The 26,432-nt window shown below is 39.7% G+C and overlaps 1 protein-coding gene across 2 annotated transcripts in view; it reads right to left on the bottom strand.

The window, feature by feature from the left end:
* Positions 1-258: 258 nt before the first annotated feature.
* The window catches only part of ANO6 (anoctamin 6), a 234,369-nt gene continuing 208,195 nt past the window's right edge, over positions 259-26,432 (bottom strand). For both annotated transcript variants that reach the window (XM_010833117.1, XM_010833118.1), the window contains 5 exons: positions 22,734-22,864; positions 15,336-15,541; positions 10,865-11,064; positions 8,841-8,946; positions 259-3,367 (listed from right to left, as the gene is read on the bottom strand). In XM_010833117.1, the coding sequence (XP_010831419.1) occupies positions 3,158-3,367; positions 8,841-8,946; positions 10,865-11,064; positions 15,336-15,541; positions 22,734-22,864 (853 nt within the window). In that variant the 3' untranslated portion in view covers positions 259-3,157. The remainder of the gene's footprint in view (positions 3,368-8,840; positions 8,947-10,864; positions 11,065-15,335; positions 15,542-22,733; positions 22,865-26,432) is intronic.

Here is a 26,432-nt window from a genome sequence, read left to right on the forward strand (position 1 = left end):
GCACATCTGGTCTCCAGTTGGTGCCCTATGAGGGCCTCAGTCCCAGCAGTTTCTGCAGAAGCCCTGACTGAAATCCTACCCCTCCATTTTCCCCAGAAAAATCATATTTTAAGTAAGTATAGGTTATGAAAAACATAATTTTACATATACGCCACATAAAAGTGCACATGTTATCTGAGTGACATAAAACCGGTAAACAGATACACATTTGCTTTCTTAAAAACATTATGACAGTTGCATACAGAGTAGGCCACAGTATTGTTTTAAAAATGAATTTATTAAAATGCTCATAATTATAAAAAGAATATTAAAATGCACAGAAATTTGCAAAATATTACAAACTTTACATCTTATGCCACAGTGTATGAAAAGCATCATGAATATTTCAGTTTTACTTAAGCTGTTCATACATTTTAACTTTTCAAACATCTTAAAATATAATATGGACACAAGAAAACGGTACAAGAAGTGTTTCAACAAAGAGCACGTCCTGCTCCCCTATTGTGAATTAATGTTTTCTGAAATTCAAGATGCACGTGCAATTATAAGGGAAGACTTTCAGTGATAAACAGTTTGCAAGATGGTTTTGTTTAGTTTTCAAACAAAAACGAAAGCTTTCCCATCCTATTGACATAACTAAAATATCAGGGATATTTAGAGAAAAATCTCCTGAGTATTTTGGTCTAATGCTTTGATCTGTTAAAATTCATAGGCATCACAAAAGTATACAAAGTAAAATTTCTCTAGTGGTTAACATGGGGCAGGTCTAGGGCCAGATTTTCCCTTCATGGGTCCACTGCCACACCCCTCCATTTTGCCAGGGGGCTGCCTCTGCTCGCATTTACAGATCCAGCCCACCAGTGCCTGCAGGCACAGCCCCACATGTTCATCACCCGCAAGTCAGCACTAGACTTACATGAACAGCGTCGGTGTCACAGATGACCCTAGGTCTCCATTGCAACCTGGCCATCTGGGGAGTATTGGCAGTGTCATACTTCACATTTGCTGCCTTTAAACACATAGAGGTTTTTTTCCCTCCTGTCCGCAGAAGCACATTTTGAACTATGAAGACGATTTATGAAAACAGAAATGCACAATTCAAGTTCTATTTTATATACAAGGAGATAAGGCAAGAACATTTCCTTGTTTATAGTTCCACAAACAGCGAGTAACTGCCAAATCCAACACTAGGAGATAGTCCTACACTTCAGAGAAGAGAAGAGGTAATACGAGAGGAAGAGGCACCACTTTCAGGAGCAGCGTCCCAGGTGAGCAGGGAAGGGACGAGAATGCTTCCCTGCTGGGAAGAAATGCATTTCTCGCTCCCTCTGTGACTAGACCTCATGTGGCCTGTCACGAGCACTCTTTGATCACACATACCCTTAACATTATCAAGAAAGTTAGTGAAATGATCCTGATCCACTGGGACAATTCAAAAGTCCAGAATACTGTTTCGCTGAATCCTACATTAATACTTTTTTACCCCCGTGGTTTGTTAACATTCATGGCAGGCATTTAGAACTATGACCTGGAGTGAAGCTGCCATAGCAGCTATTATAGCAAGCCCGTCAATTTGCTCACTGAAAAGTGTTTCCTTGTTCTTCACTGCTGGGATTCTAAGTGCCTCGGCTCCTGTGGCACCTGGGCATTGAGCAGCATCGTAATGGGTGGCGAGTGGCCCATTTAGAGAGAGCGGGGTGCCAGACGCTCTCTCTGCACCCAGCCCTGCTCTGTCACCAGTAACTGGTGAGGGGTACAGGCCCTGTGTCTTCTCTAGAGCCTATAGAGGGCTAGGCACCCAAAAGGCAGTAAAGTGCAGTAAAGTGTGCTGAACTGAATAAACCGAGGGCAAGATGTGCACAGTGGGACAGGAGTTCAACAGGAAGTTACCTATAGCTGACAGCAGGGCTTGTGACCAAACCAATTGGTTTTTTTTGACCCTTAATTGCCTGATTGGCTCGATAGGAGGCTGAAAATTCAAATCAAATCCAGTCTCTTTTCTTGTTTGGGAATAATCTGGGTATCCCCCTGTTTCTCCGTCTCCCTCCCTAAAAACACTCCCCGGGTGCAAACATGCAATTACAAACAAGTTACTGGGCAGAAAGTAAGAGAAGAGAGGATGTGCTGAGCTACCTTCTCTATGGCAGATGCTTTGGCAGGCTGATCACCAGGGTGTGCAGAACCCCTCTTAGGAACACGGTGAGGTCACACCGAGGAGACCTGCTGTTCTCTTGACGTGCGTAGCACTGTGCTGTTACGATGGCTGTGAGCCAATCACAAGGGTCCTTGCAATACTGTACTTCCTAGATCTAACAGTAAAGGGCAACTGGTGGCAACTCGATAGGCTCATCTTTTCCAAATCATTATGTTGATAAATATGTAATTTTAATCACTTGATTTCATTTTTTCAAGATACGACGTATCTTTGGATGTAAATTAATTATCCTGATCAATAGCACAAATATGCTCAGAAATGCAATCTTCATTTCAATCCATTAAGAGTATTTCTCCGAGACGGAAAGATAGGCCAAGATGAAGACTGAAACTATTTCCTCTTATTACCTTAGGTTTCCTTTTCTATAGGAACATGATAATACACCTAAATATTGTAAAGTCTTGGGTCTATCTGCAACTTAATACAGCATTCAAACTGAATTCTGTGTTAGATATTTTTAATCACACAAGAGCTAGCATGTCTAGCCTTTAATGATGGTACTGTAATGGAAGGATAACTCTGGAACAGGTCTAGCAAGAGTGAAGAAACAAAACAGTGCCTAAAAATAAAAAAAGATCACGTGCTTCAGAACAGAAAGGAATGAAAATAATCAGATGAGGAAAAAACTCCACTCTGCTTTGCTAGATGTTATTTCTTTAAGCACATGAAGAGAATTCCTGTGTATGATTAAAATTCCAATTTATCCCCAAAAGTAACATTTTTGGTCTTTCTGGTGATTAGTTTTATGCCCTTCTTCAACTCAATTTTACATTTTCCAGTTCCTGCATCACTAGCTGAAACTGAAAAATAATCTGCATGAAAATGGCGATAGTTAAGACTCCTATTTGCCAAAGTGATTTAACTTAAACATTGTCATTAGTGATTCATAGTAAATTTTGACAGAGCTAAATTCTTTAAAGTGCTTCTCAGAACATAAAGCTCTTAATCGGATTTTGGTCGTAAATTGTTATCTACGACTGCTCCTATCATCTTCTCAGCTATGACTCCTATATTTTTGGTCATGTCTTTGAGGTGATTCTCATGAAGAAGCTTCTGGGTTAGGTATTTTTCTCTCTTGATCTTGCTCTTCGTGCTTTTTGATACATCTGGAATTGTATATGAAATGAAGAACTTCACAGAATAGATGATATGCTGAGGGAGAGAAAAAAAAATGTCAGTCAGTCACAAAGAGATGGAGGGGAACACAGAGTCTCTTCCATTTATTTTTGCCGGTCGTTACAGCAGTGTATCAGGCAGGGTGGTAGGTGTTCAAGCTCTACCTCCATGGTGTGGTTCTGCCATGGATCTACATTCTGTTACTTCATAAATTTCAACCATACTATTTGCTATGTAGAGAAGAATATATCTCCCTAACATCTAGAACGTTCACCATGGCACAGATGATGTTATGACATTTTTATGTGTGTTTCTTTCCTGTCTTATTCCCAGGCCTCATCCCCAAAGGTAAACACTAACCTATCTATCTGAGTATATGTAGATCATTTTCATTTATTTTTGAATAGTTTAACAAAGTATGTATATATCCCCCAAAGAACATCTTGTTTAGTTTTACTCACTTTAAGCCTTATGAAAACAGTAATGATACTGTATGGTATAATCTTTTGAAAATTGCTTTTTTCCATTCAAAGTTAATTTTTAAGATTCATCAACATTACTATGTATAACTATAGTCCATTTTCACTTCTTTATAACATTCCACTGTGCAAAAATACTTTATTTGTTCCGCTATCAAAAGGTATTGCTCTAGTTCCTAGGTTTTGGATTAGAAACAATGATGTTGGGAACACTCACACACTTGGATTCTGGAGAATACCTGTGAGAGTTTCTCAAGAGCTGCAGCTGGGGTGCAACTGCTGAGACCCTACGTTACATGAATGTTCGATTTTACAAGATGGTACCAAATATTTCCACAACAGCGGCACTACCGCCAGCAGTGTGTAGTGATTTCAGTCACTCTGCACTGTTGTCTGCACTTATTATCATCACTTCTTTTTTTTTCAAATGAACATGATGACTATGCAATGAACTTTATTTCACTTTGAGCTTTCCTCACATTTCCTTGATGACTAATGAGCTTGAAAACCTTTTTATTTATGCACCATTCAAAAACCCTAACCTAGCAAGAGGACAGAGATAATACACAATAGACATAATTAAGAACAAATAAATTACACATAGCCTTAAAATGTGTAAGAACTATGGGGAAAACAAGAGATATAAGCTAAGTAAAGCAGAGTAACAGTTATGAAGAGTGTTATGGTGGGAGATAAAGTTTATATAGATTTTATGTAGATCAGTTTAGACAAGCCTCACTGAGCAAAGACTTTAAGGAAGTTAGGAAGTTAAACATCAGGAGAAAAGACATTTTAGGCAGAGGGAATACCTAGCACAGAGTCCACATGGGGGAAGCCTACTGGGTGTATTCCAGGGAGGCTGAGTGAGTTACCATCAGGGAAGTAATAGAGCGTGGCTAGATTGTGCTGGGCTTTGAATGCTATTATAAGGACTTTGGCTTTTACTTGAAGTGAGCTGTGAAGACAACAGGGAGTCCAATTAGTAGACTGCTGCCCTAATTTGAGCAAGAAATGATGGTGGCTCCAACTTGGGGGCAGCTGCAAAGCTGGTAAGAAGTGGTCAGATTTGTGACATATTTCAAAGCAAAAGCTAACAGGATTGGATGTGAAATAAGTGACAGAGAGAAAACAAGCAGGGCTTCAAGAATTCTGGCCTGAGCAACTGTTCAGATGAACTGCCATAATTGAGGGGAGGGGCAGAAACTGTGGACAGAACAGATTTAGGGCAGGGTAGGGGGAGAATATTGAGTGGATTTAAGAAAATATGGGAATCTAGGGCAGTAGATTTGGGGTATCTGTTAGATATCCATGCAGAAAGGTCAAGTATGCAGTTGGATTGATGGGTTGAACTCAGTAGAGAGGTTTTCCGGGGATATCCATTAATGAATCACAGGCATACAGATAGCACTTAAAGTCTGCAGACTGCATGAAATCACCAAGGCTGTGAGTAAAGAGAAAAGACAACCAAGGAATGAGCTCCAGGATCATTAAGAAGAAAAGGAAGGGCTGGCAAAGAAGCTAAAAATGGGACTGCCTAGTGAGGTAGGAGGGAAGGCAAAACATGTGTGTTCCTGGGAGCCAAGTGAGGAAGACTTTCAAGGAGGAGTGATCAGTTGTGTCAAATGTTTCTTTAAGTTAGGTGGTGTGAAAAATGAGTATTTTGAGATGAGAGAGAGATTAGTGAGTGTGAATGATAGAAATCATATAGTAGTAATAAGGCAAAAACTGAAGTCAGAAAGAGATTTAGTTAGGTTTATTTCCCCCCATTTATTTCTGAGGTAGGTAATATTTATGGATATGAGTATTTTCTATTAAACCACGCTTGTGTTTCTGGGACAAAGCCAATGTGGTATGATGTTATCTTTTGAAAATATGTTGCTAGATTCAGTCTGCACATTTTAAAAAGACCTTTGCATTTTATGTATTGAGTAAGACTAACTTATAATTTCCCTTTCTCATTCTATTGTCTGATTCTAGTATCTAAAAGGAGATGGAGAGTATTTCCTCTAACTTTCCACCTGATCTCTGGAGGAGTTTGTATAAGATTGAAATAAAGTATTGTAGAAAGTTTGGTATCATTCTCCTAGAAAGCCTGGCCTGGTGTTTTCACTGTGGTCAAATTTTCCAGTTACTCAAAGTTTTGCTATCACTGGAGTTTACGTTACCATCTTTAGCATTTTGAAGATATTAGACCCCTCTCTTCTGGCTTCTATGCTGTTGTTAAAAAGTCTACTCTCATTCTAACCTGAACTTTCTTTGTCATCTTTTTTTCTCTGGTTACATAAGATCTTCTCATAGGTGTGATGTGTTTTCCTTACAATGCATGCAAAATAAATGTGGGCTTCTTCAGTTAGTACTTCTCCATTATCCTTTTTTTGAAAGTTAGCTTTTCTCCTTCTGTCCTAACTTCTTTTTTTGTATTTCCGTATCTTTCTGTGATGTGCTAGTGACAATTTTTTTCAGATCGGTCTTTCATTTCACTAATTCTCTCAAGCTGAGCACAGAAGAATTGATGCTTTTGAACTGTGGTGTTGGAGAAGACTCTTGAAGAGTCCCTTGGACTGCAAGGAGATCCAACCAGTCCATTCTGAAGGAGATCAGCCCTGGGTGTTCTTTGGAGGGAATGATGCTAAAGCTGAAACTCCGGTTCTTTGGCCACCTCATGCGGAGTTGACTCATTGGAAAAGACCTGATGCTGGGAGGGATTGGGGGCAGGAGGAGAAGGGGACGACAGAGGATGAGATGGCTGGATGGCATCACCGACTCAATGGACCTGAGTTTGAGTGAACTCCGGGAGATGGTGATGGACAGGGAGGCCTGGCGTGCTGCGATTCATGGGGTCGCAAAGAGTCGGACATGACTGAGCGACTGAACTGAACTGAACTGAAACTTCTGTTTTATCTGTATGTGAATATTTTCATTTCAACAACTATCTATATTTCTAAAAGTTCTATTTAATTACTTTCCAAAATTGCCTTGTAATTTTTTATAGTTTCTTATTGTTCATTTTGGCTTGGTCATTTATTTAAACGTTTTCATATACAGTTAATATATATTCCTTATCTGATAATTCAAACTCTTAAGAGTTACTGAGAGTCCCAATCAGTTTTCTCAGATTTTATTGGCTAAATCTCATTCATTTTATTATTTAAATTTTTCCCTTTGTCATTGTTAATCGTTGATAATTAGTTCATATTTGCTTATCCCAATCTGGGGAAAAAAACTGAGGTCTAAATTAAGGATACTTTTCTTCAGAGAAGATGTACATTTCCATCTGCTCTGAGACAAATCTAGCCTTTTGTGTGGTCCCTGGCTGAATCTAAGGGTCTGAAGTTCAGCTCTTCTGGCTCACTCTGACCCAAGGCTTGGTCTCTTTGAACCTTTAGTTGGAGGCCTAATAACAGAACTTGTTCTCAGAGCACTCCTGGACTTCAGAGGTGCTCACTACTCTATCTTAAGCCATTATCTTTTTTTCCTCTTTTTATATTCTCTTTCCTTCTAGTAAGCTTAAAACTGCAAAGGAAATTATGTTTCTAGCTGGTTCTAAATGTTTTATAGTGAGATGGCCCCTCACAGTATCCAGTCCATCATGATATCAAATGGAGCCGTCTAAACACTGGCAACTACATATTTGAATATAAACTAGTAACTCTTGTCAACATATCAGACACTGCACTCTACTTGTGATACAGTAAACTAATGAACTACTTTCCTCAGTTAATTTTTGATAACTATTTAAAAAAATACTAGAAAAATTATCTAAGCCAAGTAGCCTGTCCCCAAACCAAATACCTCCTGTTTCAGCCTGTTTAGCTGCTAAGAGGAACCATGCGCTTAGTTCTAGTCAGTGAGATGCAGGTGAAGGTCTGCTCCAGGGGCTTCTGGCAAAACTTTTTCTTTCCTAACATAGGAACAGGTATGGCTAGCATCACCCTTTTTCCTTCTTCCTGCCTAGAACATAAATGTGTTATTTGGAGTTGTGGTAGTCATATTACAACCACAGAGTGACATATAATGAAAGTAAGCCTACAGAAGACAGATACATTCCTTACACCAGGGATTTGGAGTTGATCCAGGAGTACCCACCTGCTTCCAGTGAAATCTGCTATGTGGGAAAAAAAATCAACTCTTACTTGTTTAAGCCACTGTAGATGGGTTTTTCTGTTTCTTGCAGTTAAACGAAATCCTAACTGACCACACCAATCAAATAACTTCTGAACCTTTAGAATTTAGTAGTAGTTATTCACTCAGTGTAAGAAGTAAAGTCGGCTAGATCAATTTCAAATTGAATAGCTGCCTTAGTATTTTTCAGAGCTGGTAAATTTCAGGGATGTAAAAAACTATTCTAAGAAGGTTTAGTGTGAAAATGCAATACAAATAAACTATTATAGCCATAAAAGTTTCTCCAGGAAGATATCTTACTTATCTTGAATAAACTTCTTCATAGCCTAATACGGAGCCCAGTTCCCCAAATAAAAAGGCCTTCAATTAATACTGAACTGAAAGGAATTGAATCTCCCTAAGCCCACATGCCAGAGAAGGCAATGGCAGCCCACTCCAGTACTCTTGCCTGGAAAATCCCATGGATGGAGGAGCCTAGTAGGCTGCAGTCCATGGGGTCGCTAAGAGTCGGACACAACTGAGTGACTTCACTTTCACTTTTCACTTTTATGCATTGGAGAAGGAAATGGCAACCCACTCCAGTGTTCTTGCCTGGAGAATCCCAGAGACAGGGGAGCCTGGTGGGCTGCGGTCTATGGGGTCGCACAGAGTCGGACACGACTGGATTGACTTAGCAGCAGCAGCAAGCCCACATGTTTTTAACTTTACAGCAGATAACCAACTTTATTTAATTACTGAAAGCATTATGGGTATTCTCAGGTCAAATATAACAAATGTTATAGAAATAATTATTAGCAAGAGATAAGACATATTATGTATTTTAAGTCAGAAGTGACAACACTTAAAAGTTAATAAATGGTCTGCAAAAACACTGCCTTATAAACTATTTCAAAGTGAACTTTTCTTACCTCCATGACAATGATAAAAGCCAGCTTGGCTGCAATCACATGCCAATAATAGATGTTGTGTTTATACTCTTGTGGGTGTCCAGGAGGGTACCGGAAATCACGATACCTGGAAAAAAGATGGGGGCATTTAAGGAGATCATTTTTTCTAATCAAAAGTAAACAAGGGCCCATTAAAAAGGTCATACTTAATGCAACACTCTTTTAAATTGGTCATCTCATAAATTTTCTCCAAGGGTTTCTGGGTTTTTTTTTTTTTTTTTGGCCATGCCATGTGGAGTCTCAGTTCCCTGGCCAGAGACTGAGCCTGGGACCACGGCAATGAAAGCCCTGCATCATGACCATGAGGCTACCGGGGAATAACCAGATTTTTTCTGGGAGTTTAATTTGATGACAAAACCCTGAAATAACTACTCTAGTAATATTTCATGTAACTTACAAGATGGTAATGATGGTTTCCATCTTTGTAAAAAAAGAACAGAAATATCAAAATTTATCCCTGCTTCCTCAAAAGAGTGTAACTAAAACAAATTACCATATTTTCAGAAACATGCTACAGAGAATATTACCTATTTTTTATAGTTTTCTTACCTAATTTCCTTGTTGTCAGACATCATATGCTATTGCTTGAGTGTATCTCCCTTAGGCAGCAAATCTCTAGCTTTCCACCTGTAACCTATTATACCTGGAAGTTTAATTACTCTTTAGAATTATGTAAAGTAAGAGTAAGCCAGATGCAATGTGTGATTCTGAAGAGGCTTTGCTATGTGTAATCTAGAAACATTTATTTGGGGCTTATTTATGGTTTTTTCATTGTGTTGTAGAGAATGTGAATAGGAGACAGCTTTGAGGAGTTTAAATTTTAAAGTCTCTTTAGATTTTAGACTTTGATTGAAAAAAACAAAACTACGATACCATACAGTCAACAAACTTATCAATTAATAACTTAGTTGATGTACACTGTCCACAGTTGATCTTATCAGCCATTAAAATCAATGCAGAGAGCTTTGGAATACTTTTAGAGAACACTGCTAGGCTGGGCTGAGGTATCAACTGTTTTTGTCTCTGTATTGCTTTGTTAAGTGATGATACTATTTTGTCATCATTCAGTAGCGTCAGGTTGTGGTTGAATAAAATATTAGTTGTAACAACTGAAATATCTTGCTTTTTGGAACTCTCGGAGTTTCTTAATTTCTAAGATGTAAGACTTTCCCCCGAATAAGTCTTTCGGTAATCATTTGAAACTCTCATTTTAACATCGTGCCTTATGGGGGTTTCCCTGGTGGTACAGTGGTTAAAAATCTGCCTGCCAATGCAGGAGACACGGGTTCAATCCCTGGTCCAGAAAGATCCCACATGCCATGGAGCAGCTAAGTCCCTGCACCGCAATGTCTGAGACGGTGCTCTGCAATAAGACAAGCCACCACCACGAGAAGCCTGCACACCACAAGGAGTAGCCACCATTCGCTGCAGCTACAGAAAGTCCAGCAGCAGCAATGACGGTCCAGCACAGCCAAAAATAAGCAAACAAATCTTTTAAAAAGTTATAGGTATACTTTACAATTTGTAAAAAATAAAATACAATCCTGCCTTTAATACAATCAAGACTTTAAAATTTAAACTCCTCAAAGCTGTCTCCTATTCACATTCTCAACAACACAATGAAAAAACCATAAATAAGCCCCAAATAAATGTTTCTAGATTACACATAGCAAAGCCTCTTCAGAATCACACATTGCATCTGCTTACTCTTACTTTACATAATTCTAAAGAGTAATTAAACTTCCAGGTCTAATAGGTTACAGGTGGAAAGCTAGAGATTTGCTGCCTAAGGGAGATGCCTAAGGTTTGGCTTGAAAGTTCTAATCTTAATCTATAGTAACTTTTATATTTTATACTTTTTTAAGTCTGATTGAAAAGAAAGCGAGGAAAAAAGAAATCTAGCAACTTCACTTAAATACCAAATAGAATGATATTACAATGAAAAAGAAGACATGTATTTTTAAACACTTGGAAGTAGAACTTGCCTGCACGTGTCATATTTAGACCGAGCGTATGGGTTTTCCTTGACTCTGCTTTTGAAGTCGGCAGTATTGAAGATGGAGAGGCTTATGTTGATGTATCCTTCCATTGAGTAGTCTAGGTGGTCCCCATATGGCGGGATGGAGAAGGACCAGTAATACACCAGGCGGGGGATCATGTCTGATGTGAATGCAATGATCATGGCCTGTGTTGGAAGAAAATGGTAGAGAGGGTATTAATTTAGAGCCTTTATAGCTAGGGTTAACAGACATGCCAAAATTACATTTTCATCAGTTGAGTGTTTTAAATTAAAAATTCAGGAATTGTCAAATGGATATAAGTAGTGAATGTCCTAAAACTTTCGAGCAGCTGCTTTAAAGTAGTTTGTTTGCTTTTGGTCTTTGAAGGGAATGTCCAGCAGTTCACCTGCAGTTCAAAAGCAAAGCCCTGATAGTTGCCTATTATGTATCTTAAGTACAGTAAGAATAATTGTAGACTAGGGTATTGTGGATAACTCGAGAGCCACTTGCATATGTTACATGTAATATATTTTTTAAAATAGAATATAATAAAATTCAATCAACCCTGGAGCACTACTTGATATAATTTAATTTTTATGATTTAGAAAGTCCTTTTGCATGTGAAATACTAAGATCAATATTATGGAAATAATCTGGCTTTATATGATTCCTTTGTAGATAAATAATTGATAAAAATTGCTTTTTTAATCACTGTCTCTTAAAAATAGAATACTAACTGATAACAAATATTTTCCTTCAAATTTATACTTTCTCCCCTATAGTATCTTGACTTGTTGAGATAACTCAACCCCACAGTCTGATTTAAACTTTCAGTATATACTTATGTCTGTTGCTTCATTAGAGAGCAAGAATTCTTTACTATTCAATAAAATATAGTAGCAAGAAACTGTGTTGGGATTGTTCTATTCACATAATCAAGCAATGATATCTATTTTGTTAGACTTAGTGTCTAAGCCTTTCAACTTCCAAAAGGTTAAATGGATAAAGACAGAAAGATTATAGTTATCAAAAAACTTTAAGAGAGTTTAGTGTGTTTCCAGATTAAAGGAATAAATATGGATCAGTCTTAAATCTGAATCTGTGTCAGGAAGACTTTCATTAGGATCTAAAGCTATTATTAATTACATGAATTCTCTCCAGAGTTCAAATTTGGGCTTCAAACTCTCCAACATGTAACACTGGTGTCACGGAAGGAGAAAGTAATGAATATGCTTCAATCCAAATTCTATGTGAGTAAACAAAGCTAGATGTTTCAGTCATTTCTGAAGCAGAAGAACAGACATGTTTTGCACAACACGATTTTAACAGTATTCATCTGAACATATGGTTTAGACACAGTGAGACCACAAGCCAACAAAGATCTCATGCAAAGCAAGAAAAACAACTGAGGGGTTTTTCTATTGCAAAATTTCCCCTACCAGAACCAGCTTTGTCATTTCCTCTGATGTAAAGTCTCTCTGGGTGTGTATTCTTGCCTGTTGGTGATGGTGGTGGTGGTGTAAGGCAACACTATTTTACTTTTCCCAGAGTTCAATAGATTAAAATTTCCTGTTATCATTTAACTCAACTAGAGCTTTTTACAGAATCACCTGCAGATGTGCTTCAAGAAGCTATGCAAATTCCAATACGGAAGATAATTCTATTGTCTTTTGACAAGATACTTTTTCCTCCTGAATCAGCTGCTCTAAGACACATCGCAGGAGCACAAATAAATGCAGTGTGCTTCATTTCCCATGCTGTTCCAAACACAATTTTCCATTTATATCAAAATAAATTAAAATTGGTCGTCAATAGCAGATGCTCTGGCATGACACAACAATGTCAATTCAGCTTATTTATTGAACCAGCAGCTTTAAAATGAATGATTTTATACCAAACTCTGGCCTGATGCCCTTTCAAATCCTGAGGAGCTGTTCTCTTCTTCCTCCTTCCTAAAAGTTCCCCTATTATGGAAAGCTAGCTGTTACTGAGCATGTGAGGTTGGGAAGGCACAAATTAGGTATGTGAGGGGATAAAATACATGTTTAATTCTTATAGAATTATATGCAAGCGGACCTGCACCTTGGAATCTCTAGCACCTTAATATGGAAAAAAGGACTGTCCATAGTTTAATTAGGCTTCCCTGGTAGCTCAGATGGTTAAGAACCTGCCTGCAATGCGGGAGACCTGAGTTCAACCCCTGAGTCGGGAAGATCCCCTGAAGAAGGGAATGGCAACCCATTCCAGTATTCTTGCCTGGAGAATTCCATGGGCAGAGAAGCCTAGTGGGCTACAGTCCATGGGTTCGCAAAGAGTTGGACATGACTGACCAACTAACGCTAGTCACTATAGTTTAATTGATAATTGAATAAACAATTTTTCTAGTGTATAATAAGCCAGCACCTGAATTATAAGAACAAACAACTACTGGATGAGAACCAGTAGAACCAATCAGTGGGTACATGTGTGCCCACCCACACATGCAGGTAGAGCAGCCTTGAAGATACGGCCAATATTCCATCTGCATTAATGGTGAGGAGCCATGCTTGGTTGACGAGGAAAAGGTGCCTCATACAATTAAGACAGGATGCTTGAGTAATGGGGAGTAGGAGTCAATTGAATTTTCTGGTTAGCTGAAGGTCAAACAAAAACCTTTTAGTTCCAAACCCTGTTGCTAAAAATTTCCTTAAAGCACGTAACTCCACGTTCCAGCCTGGCTTCATGTCATATAGTATATTGAACATGACAGACTCATACTTTTCTGACTGTGGAGCTTGAAAGGCCTCACTGTCGTATTTCTGAACATCAGCCTGTTTTGCAGCGTGGTGGATGCTGAAGGTGGGGGCTATTTGGGTGAATGGAGATGGATATAACCTCACAGTTGTTTTTGTGTGTGTGATTTGCCAACTTTCTCCAAAAAGGAGAGACAGCAAGTGATCCAAATAAACTGAGGGTTCTTGGGGGGTGAAAGCTGGGTTCCACATAACTTATTGTGTAAAACTGTGACCATGGTCTAGACAGTGACATATTGTAAAATTCTTGTGCCTCTAGTTTCGACACCTGGCAAAGCTTATGGAGTTGCTGTAAATGATGCTGTGTGATGAAGATGATAACAGAGTGTGTGCATGCATGTGTGCTAAATCACTTCAGTTGTGTCTGCCTCTTTGCGACCCTATGAACTGTAGCCCACTAGGCTCCTCTGTCCATGGAATTCTCCAGGCAAGAATACTGGAGTGGCTTGTCGTGCCCTCCTCCAGGGGTGACTAACAAGAGTAGCTGCTAATATCCCAAGGACCAGGCTCTGTGCATCCCATGCACTGACTCACTGAATTCCCCATACCCCCTTTGTGGTATATAATAGTCTGAAAATATGTGACAGGAAATTATTCAATCTACAAATTGTAAAATGAAGCTCCGAAGTGTTAAGGTCTGGGCAGACGCCCCTCAGCCGGGAGCCTGACTCATAGGCACTGCCAGACTCTTTTCTCTTTCTACAAGGGTTTGTGGGAAAAGGCAGGGGACTCAAGGCAAGTGGGACTTGATTAAGAAGTTAAAACTGGAATATTATTTTGTTAACCTGGGAGTGAAATTGGCAGTGGAATAAGGCAGGAAATAACCTTGAGTGTCTGGATATTTCTGGGGAAGGAGGTTCCCTGATGGGCTGGCACTGCGAACTGCTCTGCTTGACAGCTCCCTGCCGACCTGTGGGGGCAGCAGTAGGGAAGTAGACAGACTGTTCAGACTGGTCCATAATCAGTACAGACTGCAACAGGTGAGTTCTATTCCCTCATCACTCAGACACATGCAGGACACGAAGGTGCTTAGCTAATGACTAACACTGGACAACGAAGACCAAGGGTGGGTCGAGGAGGAGAGTTGGAACCTGCCCTAAGTCCACTTCCTTGAAGAACCTCTGTCCCATGACACAAGGAAGGTAAGGAATGACGGGGAATGCACAAAGCACATACTTCTTCATCAAGTAGTTACTAGTTTGAATTGATAATTTGGAATATACAGTAAAATATGGTGGAATGACTGTTCTTATTTTAGGGTCTACAAACTCTAAATGGATAGATTTCTATTTCCATTATAAAAGTACTATTTGATAATTCCTTTTATAGTCATGTGAGGATTAAAAGAGTTAGTACCTACTGTTAATACTATTACCATGTTTCTATTGAATAAAACTAATAAATGAGCAACAAAAGCATAATAGTCACTATTGTTAGCAACGGCCTCTGTAAGAGGTCTTGTAAGTCACCAACAATAATTATAAACAAAATATATTAAAAAATAATAACAATTACATTTACAGCAACTATGTTGTTCATGTGATTGAAAGTATTAGCGTCTTCCTCCACATTATGAAATACCAAACACTGGATTCCTTAGGCAGCAACACTAATGCAGTTTTGGACTTTTCAAGGTTTTTACCCTGCGAAGCCTATTTACTCACATTGGTCACCACAGCCAGAATTGCTATTCCTTGCATGATGGGCTGCCATGCTCCGATGTCCTGGGCTTTTTCTGGCACCATGCGTCTATACTGGGTAGTCAGTTTCCACGCGTCCACTCTTATTTCCAATATATTGTTCACCAGAGCCAACAGAGGGGCCAGTGGAAAAGAGGCCACAAATAAGGTGACGAACCCAAACTGAATAACTGTCAATGGAACGGACACACATCATGGAGTGGTGGATGGATGGAAGGACAACACGTATTCCTTTACTCTTATAAAGAGAAAGGCAAACAGTGAACTCAATCCCAAAGAGAAAAGACTTTCATGGTAATAATAATGTTCAACAGTGAAAGAATCAAAACAAAAGACAAATATAAAGTCTCTGGAAAGAAGTCTAAATATAGCCTGTTTACTTCACAAATATACACAATAGGAATAACATATTTAAAAATCTTTAATCAACCACAATTACTTGTTGGCAATAAACCTGGGGCACTTTAAGTAAATTATTCATTCCCAGTGTAGAAATAGAATGTTGGGAGAGGATTTGTGATTTAGGATTAAAAAAAAAAGAAAAAGAAAGAAAAGGGATATTGTGGAAATATCTAAAGTTAAAAAGAAATAAGAAATGTACCTTTGGGAGAATGTTTAGAGAATGTTGGAGGAAATATACGGAAAATAGGCAAATGAGCAAGCTCCCCTGAGTCTGTGAATGCAAGGGCAGCACACTCTGAGAATTTGTGATACTACAAATCATGGAAATGTATGCAATAAGTGTCTTAATAAGTCAAAATATAATCCTTCAGGAGCTTTTATTTTGATATTGTGGCAGTGTGTGTGGTCCCAGTAAGTTAAAATTGTGCTGGTGGCTTAGAGATTCTTTTCTCTTTGTCTGAAACCTATGTGGCTTTGCTATAGGTGGGCAGCAGAGATCTGGGGGGGCAGAGGGGCTGGAGCACAGGGAGGGAGCAGTGAGCTGTGATAAGGCCAGGGATCTAACTGGCAGACCTTTGAAGTAAACTACCATACTAGTGGATGAGAGGAAAATTTGCAGCCCCTTTAGGACTACTGCTCAGCCAAGGGGCATGGACCACTCTGGCCAAGAAGGGCAAGACTGTGGAGGTATAGCTGGGTAGGAGAAGCTGACATTTGCTTCTGATCTGAGAGGCCAGAATGTATTGCAGAAAAGCAGTCAGGGTTGGAAAGACGTGGTGGATCTACAGGCCAGGCAGGTGCCACTGTATTCAGGGAAATCAGACAGGCAAGGACCACAGCTGGGGACATCACAGAGCGTGGCACCCACAGTGATGCCAACATCCATGACTCACCCAACCCTAAAGGAACTCATCTGCCTCCAGGGGCCAGGCAAGTAACAGAAATGTGTGGCATGGGTACAGTAACTGGCAAAGTGGCAAGTGGATGTCCTAATGAAGGTACCATATTGGAATGAGGGCCCCATGCTGCCAGGTCCCCTTCATACTCAAGAGAAGTCAGAAATTAGCACTTTATTAGCAACAAATCCAGTTAAAAATCCAAAAGAGAAAAACACAGTTTATAATGAGAACAAAGGCACAGACTACTTAGAAATAAATTAGTGAGAAATGTTAAGATGGTATGATAACTGACTTAAAAATAGAGAAAAACAAGTAATGATGAATGAATGGTATGATACACCATACTCTTAATTGCAAAGATTCAAGTTTGGGGACATATTAAATTCCTTCCCCAAAAATAAAATTTAGAATTTGAATGCAAATTTAGTTAATACTTCCAAGTGGATTTAAGCAACAAAAGCTGAAAGTTGAGGCTAAAGTTCTTAAAAAAATGTATACAAGTACCCAAGTGAAATAATGTGGAGGGATGTTTAAAGTAACAGTGTTAGGGACATTTCTGCAAAAGGATAAAATAGGACCACCTCTAACAGATATTAATGTATATTATAAAGCTATGGCAATGGAAACAATTTAAAACTAGTGCATTAATAGACAGTACGAATTAAATAGAATAAATTTCAAGAACATATGGAGATATTCATGGGATTTCAATATATTATAAAAATGATGTTTCAAATCATTAGATTCAAGTATTGAAGTAATTAGCTAAATCATTAGAAGAGCTGGTATGGAGTCTTCACTCTTGATATCAAAAGGAATTCCAGATGGATTAAACTTTTTTTTTAACTAAAAAAAAAAAAAAAAAGGCAGAAAAAACCAAGATGGTTTAATCTCTTCTGATATTCAGGTGAGAGGAACTTTCTAAACAACTTTTGAAACCAAGAACAACCAAGGCCTATCAAAGTAGCAAGGCAAAAAACATCCATCGAAAAAACAAAAATAACCCTCGCCTGAAACTTGCTCACGATCCTGAACTGCCCTCTGATATGCTTTCTTTTTTACTTATAAGTCACGTTTCTTGAAGAAGTCCCAACATTGATTACTTCTCTGCCATTCCAAGCTCTACGTCTTCTGCGGCCCTCACCATGGCACTGAGACTCGTCTTGCTCACTCTGTTGGTGGCTGCACACGCCAAAGCCAATGTACATATTCAGTCCTTGTTTATGATTACTAGGCAGTTCTCTCCCACCCCAGGCAGCTTTTGACATGGCCAAATATTTTCTTCTCTGTGGAATGTTTTTCCCTGTTGATTTTTGTCTAGTTAAATAATTTTTAAAAACCAAGGTAGAAGTGTGTGTGTACATATATACATACATACACACACACACATTTTACTTTTAACTGCTGGATAATTACTTTACAATATTGTGATGGCTTTTTGCCATACATCAACACGCATCGGCCATAGGTATACATTTGCCCCCTCCCTTTTGTACTCCTCCTCCCACAACACATATTTTTAAAGACTAACTATAGTGCTTCTTATATTTTTCCCCATAGTCCTAGCAATTATGGGGCCTTGAGCTCTTGTTGTTTCCCTCCCTGTCCATTTTCATTATGCTCCTTTTAGTCAATGTTCATATCCCTCTCAAGTAAGGTTATAGATGTCTCTTTGTTCACACAAGTCTCCGCCAGTTTTCTCCCAACTGTTCTGCTGTTCTTCTCTTCGTGGATTTCTTTCCCACACTTTACCCTTTAAATGCCCCCTTTCTCCAGGGCCTCCACTCTCCACTTGGCAGGCCTGAATCATCCCAATGGCCTCAGCAATAGCTTGTCTTAGCTCCTGACTGGTGAAACCAACTTAATAATGGACCTCACCTCTCTGATGTCTCATAGACACCTCACGGTCAAAATATCCAACTTAGAACTGTTTCCTCAAAACCAGCTCCTCTCCTTGTATTCCATCCAGGAGACTTGTATTCAGTCTCCTGGAAGTTATCTCAACAATTCTATTCCTCTCCTGCCACACTAGTCATCTCTGTAACACCTATCAAATCTGTCTCCTTTACCTAAGCCCATAGACTCCACTTAGGTGCTTTTGTCAGGTTATGGTGTGGCCCCCTTATCTATCCTCTTCCCACCAAATATGGGCACAACATAAAATATTATCTTTCATTCTGCTGCCAGAATAATTGGATCTTCTTCATATACACATTATTCAATTTTCTTGCTTACAAATATTCCAAAGTGTCCGTATTTCTTTAAGGATAAGTTCAGGTGTCCTGGCTAAGCACACAAGACCCATCAGGGTACAGCCCTTGCTCACCTGATATTTCCACCTGATATTTCTATGGCTCCTTTGTTCTAGTCATACCTTGTTTACTTGCCGTTCTCTAAACTGGCCAAGCTGTTTCGTGTCTTTGTACCTGTGACTGCACCCATCTCTCTGCATGAAATGTCCATTCTCTATCACACTTTTGATAGCTACCTTCCAATCACCCTTCCAAAATCTAGTTTATCACCTGTTCTACAAGTCTGATCTGTGCTCACCTGCTTAGCAACCCACCAAGCACTTGCTATCCCTCACTTGGCCCTGGGAGGCCAGACACCAAGTTTTACTTGGCTTGGTATCCCCAGCAACTGATCCAGGGTTCAGCACAGCAGTTGCTCAATGTTTGTGAGATGGATGGATGGATGAATGAATGAATAAGTGATTAAGAGATGAGAGGCCTACAAATAGGTTCCATTTTAGAACGTTTATCCTGCAAAGATGAGGAAGCATCAGGGCAGGTGTAGGCAGAAACAGAGCAGAGATGGGGGAGTGGGGGAAGACAGGCCTGGCTCTGGAGAGTGTAGGGGACGCCTGGGTGGGTGTTGCACTGTAGAGGGAAAGAAAGGAGTAGGCACAAGGAGATGTTGAAGAACCAGTGATATTAATTACAGTAAATTAAATGGAGAAAATAATTCATGAAGGTAAGATCAAGTGAACATGCAAGGATGGAAGAGGCAGTACCAGAGACGAGCAGAGCCCACTTCATCACGTCCCTGCATTTCATTTATTGCACCTGCACACTGGGAAGGCACCACTAAGGAATCAAGAGACTGGTGTTTATGCTGTATAGTGTTCTAAGTACAAAACGGTACCCTATGGCTTTTAGATTTTAAGTCTGACAGACAATTCTTTCACCTATGTCCTGTGTCTGAGTTCTCAGAAGTCAGGACCATATACTTAGGGAAGCAATTTTGGATAACAACCCAGGATTACTCTAATAATCTCAAAGAATGGCGGGGAATTCACTATCAAAATAAAAGAATTTCACTAAAAAAAACCTAGGCCATACAGAATCTGGTGGGGGCTGCTGGGGCAATGCTACTATTCACTCAGTTAACAGCTGTATTTGTGTGTGTTGAACTCCAAGCTCAAGTCACTTAAATAAATATTCATGAGGGTCCAGGCAGCAGTGCTCCAGGTGAGGACTGGAAGATGCAGAGGCCCGAGTGCTACTTCCAACAGGATCAGTCCAGCTTGGGAGAGAAGCATGCACACAACCACATACCGTCAGGACAAGAGTCAAGTGCTACTGATGCCCAGAGAAGAGAGCAGGAAATCTGTGTGAAAAGTTGAGGGCTCCTGCTGAGGCTCGGGAGGAATCTTTTTAGGTAGAAAAGGGAAAAGTTTGTCCAGGCAGAGGGGAGTTCTAGTTCCCTTCACGGGGACCAGAGCTGGTAGCTGGTCGCGAGTCCTAACCAAGTATGAGGGGAGGCCTCCAGGGTTGTCTGTCAGAAGACGGTCCCCATAAAAAAAAAAAAAAAAGAAGAAGACGGTCCCCTTCAGCAGCTAAAAAGGTAGATGGTGCTATCATTAATGAGTAAACTGTGGGGATGAGCTCACCACCACAGGCACTCTGTGTTAACTTTAGAGCAACAAAAATAATTCAAAAGGCATGTGGAAATTCTATCTCCCATAAACCCAAAGAACAAAACATAGATTTCACTCTGGTTCCGAATACAGAATAACAGACTGCCTATGCTTGGAAACTGATTACTTTTCTAATTCATTAGGAATTATGTGAATAATGGGAAAACAATTTAATAAATCTAAAAAAAATTGGGGGAGGGATAAATTAGGAGTTTGAGATTAGCAGATAACTACTGTATATAAAATAGATAAATGACAAAGTCCTACTGTATAGCACAGGGAACTATATTCAATATCCTGTAATAAATCATAATGGGAAAGAAAAAAAATTTAAAAATCTCTCTATAACCACTGTTATTTCATCCTGTCTTATGCAGGCGGGTGAGGCTGAATTATTATCTTTATTATTTTTTTTAATATAGTTTCCTGCATGAAAACAGCAAGACCTTGTTGTTTATTTTATATAAAGTAGTATGTATCTGTTAATCCCAAACTCCTAATGTATCCCTTTCCCTTTCCTCCTTTGGTAACCATAAGTTTCTTTTCTATGTCTATGAGTCTGTTTCTGTTTTATAAATAAGTTCACTGTATCATCTCTTTAGATTTCACATATAAGTGATATATTTGTCTTTCTCTGACTTACTTCACTTGGTATGATAATGTCTAAGTCCATCCTTGAGAGGCCAAGTTATTTAGCTGGTAATTATTTTAATGAGACTATGAAATTCTAAAAGTCCTATCAATTTCTCCCCAAAGCATGACCATATAACTTTTGCCTTCTATACCATTTATTTGACTAACTACAGAAAAATAATTTTTTTCCAAGTTTTTTTGGTGTTAAAATAACAAATGGTATTCTGCCCCATAATATTGTTGTTATTAATGCTGATAATGACTCCAGTAAGAAATATTTACAATTATGACTCATTTTGGAATACAGATAATTGTCTTGTAGTCCTTTTGAAAATAAACAGAATAAAGAAAGATAGCGTCTACATTATGGACTGCGGCTACACCCTTAATTGAACCTGGTCATGAAACATAACAAAAGTACAAATGAAATTCAAATCAGACTTCTTGCTGCAAAGCATTGTTGACTAAAGAAACTGCAAGAGGAACCATTCAGAAGCAGATGCGTTTCCACATATAATGTATATTTTTAAAAGCAATTATTTTATATATAGAATGTGACTTAATAAAAACCTCCCTCTATATGCAGACTTATAAAGGAACCACAAAGGGGTGTCTCTGCAAATACACAAACCCGCATGCATAAATGCAAAACCTGTCAAAATCCTTTCCTGTTTTCCTAAGCTTAAAAAACTGTAATTCAATGCAATGGTGAGCTGAAAGGGCACAGATACAAAACATGTCCATTGTTAGCCTTCTATTAGATAAAAGTGTGTCATGCATAATAGAAAAGATGGTGTTTCCAATGGAAATCTATTTTGAGATGCATTCATTTAAAGGCAACCGACAGCTTAAAATCAAGTTCAAGTGAAGAGAAAGAGAGCCCAAGCAAATACTACGGAAACAGACAGAGACATCCAAGAAGGAGGGAGCCTGTATTAAATCTTAATTCCAGACCAGCAAAACAGTTTCAAATTCAAGCCAGTGATTTGCCATGAGGTCACTCAAGGAATTAGGCAGAAACCACCAACCAGAAGCAATAGATACAATGTCAAAGGCAAGTGTGAGATGTGGAGGGGGTTGGGGGGACCCTGTGACCCTTGTTCCCATGGGCTACTTGCACAGGCTTGCTCACACGAGTCTGTTCAGAAGGAATCAGCCAACAGCTGTGCTGCATGAACTCCAGCCAGGGCTGAGTCACAGCTAATAATAGCTCTGAGTTCATCTTTAGACAACAGCCTAAGTATCCTCAGAATTAATGGTGAAGATGTACCTCAATGAATATTCCATTTCATCACTGTGTAATACATTTTCAGCTTTGTGTAACACAAATATTGACAAAGATACACACAGTCACTGTATTTGAAAGCCTGATGGTATTTTACCTAGTGGAGAAAAATGGACTCCATTTCAATAGGCTAGATAATAATTTGGCTCTATAATCGATGCTTTGGGGATCCAAAGCATGCTCCAATATATTTCATGCAACCCCAAATTTCACTAGTGACTTACTCATTTCAAGATATTCATAAAATAACCCCAGTTTGCCCATGGGCTGCAGATGGTAGTCTTGTTCCCATCGTGGGGTTATCTTTTCTGCTCCTGAAACGGTGCGACACCGTCCAAACACGTTCATGACCCAGCTGCCAAAGAGATCAAATTATCAGTCAGAATACTGTCAGACCAAGAGCATAAAAGTATTACTGACATTTTGAGCTGAACACATCATCTTTCCAAGAATTCAATTTCTTGTTTTCATGCTAAATTTATTTTTATTTCTGCCTCTCTATCCCAAAATATTTTGAAGAATAATATTGACTACATACCTGGTTTTATCACAACTGTAACTATGATTTGTCCTCCTACCTTCTATTCATGTGGGCATTTTAGTTTTTTCAAAATACTTTTCCCCATTTGATTAACTTTAGCTCCGCCCCCTGCCCCCACCATTTTCCTGCTCTTATCCAAAGTGATCTTTGCAGACTGAAAATTACCAGAGAAAATAAACAAGGCATAGAGGCCAGAGTGCGTGTGTGCTCAGTCACTTCTGACTCTTTGCCTGGCAAAATACTGGAGTGGGTTGCCGTGCCCTCCTTCAGGGGATCTTCCTGATCCAGAGATCAAACCTGCGACTCTTGTGTAGCAGGCGGATTATTTACCTGCTGAGCCATCAGGGAAGTCTGGAGGCCCATGTGGTCGAGGGCAAAGAGAAAAGTAAGTCTGTTGATTGTGGGGGTTGGAGCCTAAGAGACCACAGTGAGGTTTGGGCATTATTTTACACTGAAGGAAGTGGGGAATCATTGAGGGCACTGTGCAGAAAAGTGACATCCTTTGACTTTGGATAAGACGATCTAAGGCCCTATTTTCAGCTGAACAAATTAAAGACCAAAGATGTGACATATTTCCTCAAAGTCAGTGCAGAGCTCGGAGGAATCCTGGCCCAGTGCTGGAAGCTGCCCCGCAGAGCAGTCCTGTGTTTCCTCTTGGGTATGTGTTTTTCTTTCTCAGAAGATTCTGGGCCAGCTGAATGCCCCACCCCCCTCTACCCTTTTTAATGGCAATTTCTCTTGAAAAGAAATTGGAAACAGTTGGCACTGAAACAAGGTGTGCAGCTCTAGCTTATAGGGCTGTTGTCCCCTGAAATAACAGCTGGCTTGTGGTTTACTTGTCGAGTTCATCAGAAGATGCACCACAACAGCAAAAAACATAGCATCTGGTTAAGCTCTGGCTGATTACACAGCACATTTATAAGGACTTCACTGTAAAGACCACTGTATGTGTTGCACGTGAACACCTGTATGTACACACATACCCACGCACCCACACAGAGTGTAAGATGTGAATTACAAATAGCTGACCATGCTGGGTTTCCCAGTGCTCCTGATCTCAGTGTTAACTGCTCACTGACACTTCCCCAGGCTTGCTAAGGGGAGATTTCTCTACAAGCAACGGTGCCCTTGGCTTCACAATCTTTCCCTACTTCTTTCTTCTTTGACATCAGGGGAAGAGCAGGAGGCTGTGGAAGTGGAGGGGATATGGGTTCAGACATATCCCTGGATCTGAATCCACACTTCTTATTCGTTATAACGTTAGTCAAGTTTACATAAAATGGGGTGATAAAACCTACACTGCCCAGGGTTGTTGTCAGAATGAAATGACTCAGAACAGATGAGGATTTAGCAAACTTCCTAACACATCAAAACCCCCTGTGTGAGATTTTCTTTTGACGAACAGAGGCTAATTGGCTGAGGCCAACAGTAAATGAGAGCGAAGTTATTTAGAGTCTTGGCTTGCATCTCACTTCAGCACTTACAAGAATGACGTGGAGCACTTGTTGCTGGTGTTACTTCCGAGGCCGCAACCCGGAGCTCTGTAATCAAGTCTGAGGTTTGGCCGGGAATGCACCGTTCTTCAGACATTCCAAGGGCCCTTATGGTACACGTGGCAACAAAGACCACACACATCCATCTCCCTTCGTGACACCCAAACTCAAGATCACTGGGTTCTACTGGTTTAGTTTTTGCTCTGCCCTCACACTTTCAGCCTCAGCCTCTCGCGAAATCCTCTCCAGGCTCCAGAGAAAACGATCTTTCACGGTCAGGGACCCAAATCCATCATGACTTGGATTCAGGATGAAACTTCTGTCCTGGCAGCCACTTGCATGACTGACTCATCTGGCGCTTGTTCCTTGTACTGTATTGCCTCCCACCACCAATCCTATTAGGTCAAATCAGAAGTCCCGACTAGCCTGCTTTTCTGAGCTTCACACTCTGAACCTTGTGCTCAGTCTGAGTTGAATGGCTCATCTGTAGCAGGAAATCTTGGTTTGAAGTCCATCTGTTATTGTTCGTGGTCTTTTGGGTTTTTCTATTGGGTTATGATTCTAGTACAGGAATATCAATTTAATTGCCCATGAGAATCACCTATAAAACTTTAAAAAAGTATAGACACACTGGATGCTTCTTCCCCTGGTCAAGGCTGGGGAAAAAGATTCTTCCTCTAAGCGTGGGTTACAAAGTAATTTTCTTAGGAATGGACCATGCATATTAGTCAAACACTATCATAAAAAAAATTGCCCTTTATTGAGTATTTACTACATGTAAAGTGTGGTATGAAACACTTTACACCTCATTTTGTCTTTGTCTCTTTATTACCACATTTTATCCATATATTATAGATCATCACCATTTCTGTGTAGGATATTTCCACTTGCTAATTTTGAATACAAGCATCCTTCACTATCTGAATCTATTTGACTCCTGAGTTTACTGTTCCTGAATTTTAAGGCTGAGCGTGTAGAGTGAAGAATACCCGTACTTAGGATTCTCTTATTGTATGTCTCTCATTCATTCTCTAGTCAAATTATATGTTGACAAGAGATATTTCCTCTTGTAAAAAGTCTGCTTTTTCTTATTATCTAAATAGTGAGTGTTCACTGTGGAAAATACAGAAAACATATAAAGGAAGAGAATTACAGCCATCCATTATCTAAACACCAAAGGACAATGCTAAGGCATTTTGGATGTTTAACTCTTTTTTTTTTTAACATTTTATCATAAAATTTCTTCAGAGTTAGTAGCTTAATGCAGGAACTGTACTAGTTTTTTGTCAAGTGCAGAATAAAATTCCCAGGAATGCTCTAATTATCAAAAAAGGAAGTGAGGCTGGGAAGGCCAAAGGGCTCTAGGCTTGTTCTCTGGGTCCAGTGAACAATTCCATTAATTTACTGACGTTTGTATTTGAAGCACATGAGTCACTCATTCACTCAGCTGGCTCTACTGAGGACCTACTAAATGCCACATGCTCATGCATGTGCTAGAGCGATCTCCCCAGCCCCCTAAAGGGAACTAGATCTGCTTCTGAGAACCCTAGGCAAGGACCCCAAGTGGAGCTGAGGGTGGAAGCAGGTAGGTTTATGGTGAAATTCATTTCATGGGTCACTCAGACAGTAAAGAATCCGCCGGCAATGCAGGAGACACAGAAGAGATGTGGGTTCGATCCCTGGGTGGGGAAGATCCCCTGGAGGAGGGCATGGCAGCCCACTCCAGTATTCTTGCCTAGAGAATCCCCATGGACAGAGGAGCCTGGCAGGCTGCAGTACGTGGGGTTGTAAAGAGTTGGACATGACTAAGCAACTCAGTATGCATGTTCCTTTTGACATATTTAAATGGTGTGAAAATAGCCACTAACTTTTGTAAGTTTTCTTTCTCC

Source organism: Bison bison, unplaced genomic scaffold (assembly GCF_000754665.1).
Source record: "Bison bison bison isolate TAMUID 2011002044 unplaced genomic scaffold, Bison_UMD1.0 scf7180017862984, whole genome shotgun sequence".
Lineage (NCBI taxonomy): Eukaryota > Metazoa > Chordata > Mammalia > Artiodactyla > Bovidae > Bison > Bison bison.